The 9194-nt window shown below is 35.9% G+C and overlaps 1 protein-coding gene and 1 non-coding gene across 2 annotated transcripts; both read left to right on the top strand.

Moving 5' to 3' along the window:
• Positions 1–5579: 5579 nt before the first annotated feature.
• On the top strand, positions 5580–6329 carry LOC112188581 (protein SKIP34). The gene has a single exon (XM_024327725.2). It carries the CDS (start codon positions 5721–5723, stop codon positions 6009–6011), a length of 291 nt encoding a protein of 96 aa, XP_024183493.1. The 5' UTR covers positions 5580–5720; the 3' UTR covers positions 6012–6329.
• A 315-nt stretch (positions 6330–6644) lies between these two features.
• On the top strand, positions 6645–6755 carry LOC112191075. The gene has a single exon (XR_002932790.1). It is a non-coding gene; the product is annotated as a U6atac minor spliceosomal RNA (small nuclear RNA).
• Positions 6756–9194: the final 2439 nt, after the last annotated feature.

Raw genomic sequence — 9194 nt, 5'->3', positions numbered from 1 at the left:
AATATGTGAGGAGTTCTCCTTTGCTTCTACAAGAATTTAAAAAAATTGCTGAAGAAGAAGATATCGTATCAAAGAGGTACTTGTCTTTAGATGTTAAAACAAGATGGAATTCAAGTAATTATCTCATGATAGATTCAGCGATGGCATTCAAGACAACCTTTGAAAGATTAGAGGATAAAGACGCATTCTATGTAAAGCATGTTGACCATGTCAAGGATTGTGATTGGAGCAAGTTGGTTTCTTTGCATGTCTTTCTAGAAGAATTTTATGATATCACAAACCGTGTCTCTGGTTCTAGGTACGTGACTTCTATTACATACATGGATGAATTAACACAAACAAAAGACCTTCTTGATAAGCATATGAAGAGTGAGGATGTTGATCTTCTAGCCATGGCTAAATTGATGAATAAGAAGTTTGAGAAGTACTGTAAGATTGAAGATGTTAACCAAATCTTAGTAGTTGCACTAGTGTTGGATCCTAGAAATAAATTGCATTATGTGCAGTGGATGCTTGAGAAATATTTTGATGATGGTAAAGTGAAGACTCTGGTTGGAAAGGCAACAGATTTCATGTCACGTCTTCATAAAAAATACAAGGCAGAATTTATTTCTTCCATGGATGTTAAAGCACCCACAAATGTGTTAGTTCAGGATATGGCGAAAATTGCTAAAAATGCAAGCAATCGTGCAGGGAGGAGAGAAGGATTTGCTAACCTTTTAAAGAGGAAAGACCATCCGGAAGACATGAGTGATCTAGAGAGATACTTACAAGATGATGTTGAGGATGATGTTGCAAATTTTAATATCTTAGATTGGTGGAAAGGAAAAGTTTCAACTTATCGTTCAGTTGCATTGATGGCACGTGATGTACTATCGATTTCTATAACCTCTGTTGCTTCAGAATGTGCCTTTAGTTCTGCTAAAAGGGTACTTGATCCATTTAGAAGCTCTTTGACACCATCTATCACCGAGGCTTTGTTGTGCACCCAAGATTGGATTAAAGGTTCAGCATTACCAATAACTATTGAAGAAAGACTTGAAGATCTTGAGGCAATTGAGCAAGGTATCTATTATTTGTCTTTTACTGTCTTTTTGTATTAAAGTTTCTAGTCTAATGAAGTGATCTATGTAACGGTTGTTATTCGAGATATGGAAGCTTTATCAATTGGAGCTTAAGCTATTTAGTCAACTCAGGTCATCATATACAGCTCTGTAAGTTTAGTTTCTTAGTTTTGCTAACTCTTAGTCTTTTTCTTTTGTAATTGGAAACCTGTTTTTAATGTGAAACCTGTTTTAATGGCAGAATCACTTTTACTTCTTTTGTCAACTTAATTTTATTTTCTTTCTCAAACAAAATCTTATATAAAGGAAACAAAAAGTTATGATCTCTACTTCTCTACGTCTCTTATTATGCCATGAATAGAATTTAAAATAGCTGCAAATTATCATTCATGGCTCTAGATATATGTCTATTCCAAAATTCATTTGTTTAATGACTTCAGCAAGTTTGTATCATACAACAAATCTAAATTGAACTTCAACAATTTAAAATACAAAAGTCCAAATATCTTATTTTTTTTTATTTTTTATTTTTTTGGTTACATGGGGGCATTAAGCCCAGAAAAAGAGGAAAAGAAACTACTACCACTGCTCAACCGGAGCTGTTACAACCATAAAGTCCAAATATCTTATGCTTTTAATAAAATTCTGCTATAGCCTGAAACTTGACTCATTCCAATTAATAATAATATGTCGTTGACCAATCAATTAAGTATGTAATTTGATTATAATCTATGTTTAATTGGTTGATGTCAACATAGAGCTCAACTTTCTAGTTTACTTCCCATAGCTTTTCATATATGAAGCACATATTTAGTTACATTAATTCATGTGAAAGTTTTTATTAGCATGAAGTATTTGATATGCACTCTATTTATAGGAGATAATTTTGCTGCTCAGTTGCTGTTTATTTTGGAAGACTGAATTAGCATTTTTGTACCTTGGAGGTAGCTTTTGGTTATATTAGAAAGAACCATACATGGATGCTCATATTTAGAAAGAGCTTAGTATCCTCATTTCAGCAGTAGAAGTAGAAAAAGAAAGCTGATCCCTTTTGTATTTTGGAAAGTAGAGTTGCACGTAGATCTCTCGCTGTGTATTTAAGGACAATATCTTTTGTATATGTCAGTTACGAGACTCTAGATATATATATCATATAAGAGTGCTATTTAGTTTCATTAAAGTCGTATTGTTTCATTCTAATTTATATTTCAAAAATATACTTGTTGTAAAGTTTGGTAATACCGAAAACCGAAATACCGAATTTGGTAAAAATAATTAATAACCGAAAGTTTTGGTTGGTAATTGGTATGTCAATTTCAAAACCGAAAGCTTTGGTTTTGAAGTTGGTAATGCCCATAACCGATTTGAACCGACCAAGTGGCAGGCCTAATTCGAACACATTTTATATACGTCGGCACAAAAAATAGGTCTGCTTCTTCTCCACTGAGCTTGCCATCTCCACTTTCACCTACCAAATTCCAATAAAATCAAACACAAAAAAACAATGAAAAACTTCATAACAAAATAAAAAACAATAAGAAACTCAACAAATTCATAAGCATCAATGGGAGAGATTGGGGGGACCTGCTGAAGAAATCAAGCCAGGCCGTGCCCTTGTCTTTGGCTTTGGCTCCTCCACGGATACAAAGCTTCCATTAAAGCTTCTCGGAGAGCAAGGTGGACATAATCGGGGTCTTGGAGTTTTCGCCGAGGAGTTCTTTGGCAAGGGCACCGTGCAGGGAGGTCGGAGTCTTGTTCCTGGGCGAGAACTTGGAGCAGTAATTGGGGACGATGCCGGAGCGGTCGAGATTGGCCTTCTGGTTGGTCGAGACCTAACCTCGCATTCATGGACGCCACAACAATTACTGACATGAATATTGGCGGAGGAGGCTAGGTTTTGGACCAAGTAGCATGAAAACCCTCGGGAGACGCGGATCGCCATTAGAGCAAATTAAAATAGGAAGGTGAAGATTTTGGTACAGTGCGGTCTCAGAGACGAAGAAAGACGACCTAGAAAAGAGTAACAACAGTCAGGGAATGCCATTTTGGTAGCAAAAAACGGTGAACTGGAGATGGTAGAGTTGAATTGAAGGTTGAGATTCAAATTGGGGAAGCAATTGAATGAGATGAAGATTATGGGAATTGAATTTTGAGGGTTTTGGATGAGAGGATTAAGGGAAAGCTTTGAGCTTTTGGCTCAGAGGACTGAGAGAGAGGGTTCGAGAGAGAGGACTTGGTGTAGAGAGGGTCGAGAGGACTACTGGATTTTGTTTTCTTTTTTTCTTCTTCTTTTGGACACGATGTGGCAATTAAACCTTGTAAAAAAATCTCAAAGTTACTCCCACAACAGAAACTTAAACAAACTGTCTTATGAGTGCACTACATAAAATCAAAATACCAAAACATGGAGGGAAATCTGCCGCTTGCTGCATTTTCACTCAAAATGCTGCCGCCTATATTCCCACTTCACACAACAGAAAAGTATAACTTCTGTTGTCCAATTTCTACAGCTTGCACTAGGTTTACCTAGTGGAAGACATTCAAGCAAGATTCCTCAAAATTTGGCATCTAGTTTTCAATCACACAACGGAAAATATCAAGCACCATTGTACTAAGTACCCCAAATTTTAGATTTCAAGAGGCAACCAAGACTCGAGAGTGGAGGGAAATCTGCTGCTAAATTTATAAGACTCATACAATGGACAATACTTAAATATGTTGTGCAATGTAGTCCTGAAAAAAAAAGTTATCACTTTGTTGACATTCACACAACAGAACATTACTAATACCGTTGTACAATAGATTTTACTTAAACACACAACAGAAGATTTCTGTTCCGTTGTGTGATTAGTGTTGTGTGATTAACTTTTTGTTGTAGTGAGAATTTGAATACAATGAAATAGAATAAGAGGTGAAAATCTCTTCAATTCCAAAACTAGATTTCAATCAAATGTCTCAACCTTAGTTGTTAATTCCTCTTCCTATGAAATAATCCAATTATATTGAAGCATAAAATACCAAAGCTTTCTTCCTAAATCATCCATATAAATTAGATCTGACACGTGAAAGAGGGATTTTCTAAATCCTTCATTCTTCTCTAGTGCATGATTCTGCAAGTTTCAATTGATTGAAAAAGACGGGAAAGAAGAAAGTTCAAACAGTTGATAAAGTAGATGAGATCATGAGAAGAGAGGATAAGTCTCAATGAAAATTGTGGGAAAGAAAGAGAGAAAGATAAAAAGAGAGGAGAAGAGTTTGTGGATCTATGTTCTTAAAAGTAAAAAAAAATATATATCACTTTCTCTAATTGCAGAGCAGGTTGTTTTCAGGAAACAATGAAAACGTCAAAAAGTCATTTCCCATATTTATTCATAGTTCTTCAATTGTTTCCTAAAATTTGTTTTCCTTGTTTTTCAAATTTAATGCACCGAACGCAAATTACATAAGTTTTTGAATTTGTAAAATAAAAAACAGTATCGCAAAATGATACTGAACGGGCCCTTAATGTCTTTTATGGCATGTTTACTTAATTGGAATGAAAAATAATCATGAATCGGAGACAAGTGGAATGAGAGAAGAAAGGAATCGGTATTGATTTCGGAGGATTGATTTCTAAACCCATCTCCCCCCTTCGTAATCAAATTTCTGAGTATTCAGGAATCGATTCCTGGTAAGGAGGTATGACCTACATTCATTCCGATTCCTTCATATGTTAGTAAACGTAGGAATTGTTTTACCCAGAATCATTTCAATTCCTTTATGTGTTAGTAAACGCAGGAATGTTTTTACCCCATAATCATTTCCTCCCATTCCAAGTAAGTAAACGTGCCCTTAGTACTTTATCACAAGAAATTCTAAATGAATCAGTTGGTTTTCACAAAATTGTCTTCTATGTGAAAAACAAAATGTAAATTCAAAATAATTAATGTCTTTTAGTACTTTATCACTAGAAGTTCTGAATGAATCAGTTGGTTTTCACGAAATTGTCTTTCAACTAGAAGTAATTGACAGCATCGATAGTTGCCTCTGTGATATGATGTAAGGATAAATGGGTAAATTTCAAAAGAAAAAGAGAGAGACAAGATAAACTAGATTTTTTTTATTTTTTTTTTATCGAGAGCCCATACTTTGATTACGTTAGCGAGTTACTAAGTATTCAGAGTGAGATTCACGAGAGTATTCCAACAAAACGAGACTAATCCCTTGCCACAGGTGCACGAAGTTGAAGGCTCTTTAAACTTGTTGGCCGCAAATTGATAGAAGTTTGAGACCCAAACGCTAGACATATAAAATTTCATGATAAGCCACTCGAGTACTTGACCAACCTTACTACATGAGGTGGTTCTTAAAACTATTTTGCATATTCCTCCTAGAAAAAACAAAGTTGCAAAAACTATTTTGCATAGAAAAAAAGAACTGGAGCGTGCAAAAGACAACTGCAGACAGACACTGCTTGTGCATTTTTTCCTAGAAAAAAAGAAAGAAAGTCGCAAATAGAAGTGGAGCGTGCAAATAATTTCCGAAAGACTAAAATAAATAAAGCTAAAGATCAGCCGAGAGTCTTTTTACCTCCGACTCAACGGTCCGCCTCTCCAGACAAAAACCCTTCTCCTTCCCCATCTCAAAAGCACAACTCTCCCGATCACCACCGTCACCATGTGCTATGGTCAGCAACGACCCTTCTCCCGGGACACCCCTTCGCCACCGCGTGCCGTCCGATCCCCCAACGACAACAACGCCGTCGCCGTCGAAGATCTGCGCGGCCGCCTCGCCGAGACGGAGGCGCGTCTCACCCGCGCTAGGGCTCGCGAGGCCGAGCTCAACCGCCGCCTCGACGAGATGAAACGCTTCGTTTCCGTCATGGAGATCATCGAAACCTACCTCCTCCGGCGCTTCCGGGAGCAGCAAGATTACGTCTCCCGCCTCTTCTCTACCTCACGTAAATAAATTAATAAATTATACAAAAATACTCCCTTCAATTTCACCAAACTCTTTCTCTGTTCATAGCTTCCTTTTTTGTTTTTTGGGTTATTTATCATCCTGGTTCTTGTTGTGTTTGTATTTTATGGAATTACTGTTTTCAGGAATCTACTGCTGTGGAAGATTTATTCATAGAAAATGAGATTTACTGATAGTGGTGTCAATGTGAATGTGAATGTTGTTCTTTAGGTTGCGCAATTAGAAAGAGATTGCTTTTGTCTGGATTCTTGAAGTAGATTAGTGTTCTCTATTTCTATACAAAGTGATTTCTTTTTGTTTGACTGCTGTGCTGTGGTGTTCGATTCGTTTCTGCATTGTTTTTAATAGAGCTGGATTTGCGTGCAAAATGTGAAATATTTTAGTGCGGCTTCATTCGGTTAATGATCACCGGTTATGCTAATGAAGTGTAGCTATCCACAATGACTTTAGCCACATTTAAAAGCACATTAGGCAGTTGTGCTGTGTAAGTTGGTATTAGGCTGATGGAGGAGAAAAGAGTAGTCTTTAGTCAAGCTTCAATGGAGGGCTTGTCATCGAACATAATAGGTACATTCTCTGACCCGACTATTTTTATGGATGGATAGTTTTTCTGGTGATGCTGTGTTCTTAGAATGCAGAGATGGTTGGTCGGCATCTCCCCAAACAGGGACAGGAGCAGCCTTAGGTTTACTTGTCAACAACCCATCTGGTTATGGCCACCCACTGCCCTTTGTTGTGGATTGTAGTGGGTCTTGATTGATCGGAAAAATCTAACTTATCTTTTGTTCTGGCTCTTGTTGAACCAACATGGGAATATAATCTGGTTGAACATGAATGGATTGTTAGATAACAAAAAATATTGCTTTTTAGAAACCCCAGGTTTATACAAAGGATGTTAGTGATATATGAATTTATTGGCAAGTGACTTGTGCTTTGAAGGTACCCCTCGTTATGAAGCAGTGGCATGAGAATTAGGTTTGGTCTTTGGTTATGCGGAGAATCCTTAATGGTTATTTGTTATATTGATAAAAAAATTCATCTAGTTGGTCTCAATCAACATTATCATAGGTTCAAGTTTGAGATATTATATACGACTAAGCTCAAGATGCTCAACACAGTGTAAGTAGTTAGTTATGAACTTATGACTAGTTTAATATGCAGTGATTGAGGGGAGATAAGAAATTATGTTGCCATAGGCTCACACCAGTGGTTGGCTTTTGGCAACTTTATTTTGTCATTCTAAGTTGGATAATTTGGCTTGAGAATTGCAAAAGTTCACCCGCTTAAGTTTTCTAGTGATATGAATCACTCTGTTATGCATTAGGAACATTGTAAAATGGAAATTATTGACCTTGGATGTTGCCTTTGTGAGAGTGTTGAAGTTCAACCTAGTTTGTAAATGATCAGTTTTGGAGAGTTTTCATGTGAAATGTTCTTCTTAGAGGACATTCATTTACCTTTTAATTAGATATTATCACCTGAGGATTTGATTAACATAAAAACTTTTCTAAAATTTTATGAATCACTACATAATAAAATTCAATTCCAAATCCTTAGTTCTACATCTATTATACAAGTGCTACTTTACTATTTGACAAGGACTTCCCTTTATGTGTATGGTATGAACTGATCAATAGGACATAATGCATAGAACTTGCTTCTTCCAATTCATTGCTAGACAACAATGCTCAAGGCTTGCTAGTACTAGTTAGTCTTTTAGTGAAAGCCTATCACGAGGAGCTGTTTGTGCTAGTAGCCAAAGAATGTTGTTAATTTGTTATGGTTAAGTGAAATAGATGGCTGGCCAAAACCCAATGTTCAGTTCAATGTTGTAAATGGTTTCAACTTTGCTCCTAGGACAAAAGCAGCAATCTTTTAGATTGCAGGTCATGACCAAAATGAGAAGGTGGGCAGGATCTCAATCATATTGTAGCCGGTTTTAGTGATCTGAAATTGCATTGGCGTGAATAAAGAAACTGTGTTTCATGCTTGCGACATCAGCTGGATATACACAATTTGCTTTACTTCTAGTGGAAATATGACTTGAAGGCTAAGTTCTTCTTTAGCTACCTAGTGAAATGTAATTCAAGTTGTCTGTATTCTGTGGTTTTCCAGGATCATTTTGGAATCATATTCCCTTTTCTTCTTTTCTTTTGTAGTCCACTGAATTCAAAGAACCAAAAGGTTTAACTTTCTCATCTTTAATCTTGGTAGGGCTTATTTTTAACCATGTGCTTGTTGGCCAAAATGGCTTTTTGTTTGGCCTCTACTTTTCCTGCAAATTTGAGTGGAAAAGAAGTTGTGCAAATCTTACAAAACGATTTCCAGCTATAATTACTTGTAACATGTTTTCATGATCCTTCTATTTCACGACAACTTTCTGGAGTATGAACTAGTCATGATTAACCTTCTGGAGTTCGGACATTTTGAAAGTTACATAGAAAATCTTAGGATACTAAAATAGGTTTTGTTAGTGAGACTAATTATAGGACAAGATAGTGACAATCATCTCTTTTGTGACAAGTCACATTCATAGAGTGTTAATGTATCAAGCCTCAAACCAAAAGCCAAGTCACTAATTACATTTTGATTATGTTTAACTTAATGTTTAAGCAACAAAGTTCAGAAACACTATCATTCATTATCTTTGAATTTCCGAATCTATGTAGATAACGAATTTTCGACTCTTATCTATAATACTTTAGTAACCATCAATAGGGACCCCATTTAGTACCATTTTTCCACAAAACTATTTTCATGACGTGTGAAATGCACATGCTTACTCTCTAACAAGATTATGTAAGATCAGCTTGCTCATCAAGTCAAACCCAAAATTGACCATTATTGATGAGTGTAGACTACCGGACTTCACATTTAATTTCATACAAACCCTTGTACAATAATATTCACCTGGTTTATAACTAACTAAAAAAATTATACTCAATTATCTTTTATCGTAGATTTAACATCCAAAACAATTATTTTCAAGTTGAGTTGTTTTCTTTTTCATCTTTGGATCCAACACTTAAGAATAGTGGCGTAGCCAGAAACTTTGTTAAGAGGGGTCAAACTTACATAGCTACAAATCTACAAATTGGGTGACCTAACTATATAGAATTTTTTTTTTTTTTTATCTCTAAAATTTCTTCATATAATAAATAATTGAGAAAA

Source organism: Rosa chinensis, chromosome 2 (genome assembly GCF_002994745.2).
Source record: "Rosa chinensis cultivar Old Blush chromosome 2, RchiOBHm-V2, whole genome shotgun sequence".
Lineage (NCBI taxonomy): Eukaryota > Viridiplantae > Streptophyta > Magnoliopsida > Rosales > Rosaceae > Rosa > Rosa chinensis.
Note: the sequence above shows the minus strand (reverse complement) of the source record. Positions and strands in the feature narration are given on the sequence as shown.

What these genes read in the sequence shown, in the direction of transcription:
- LOC112188581 (XM_024327725.2), top strand. Translation starts at nt 5,721, where the DNA reads ATGTGCTATGGTCAGCAACGACCCTTCTCCCGGGACACCCCTTCGCCA.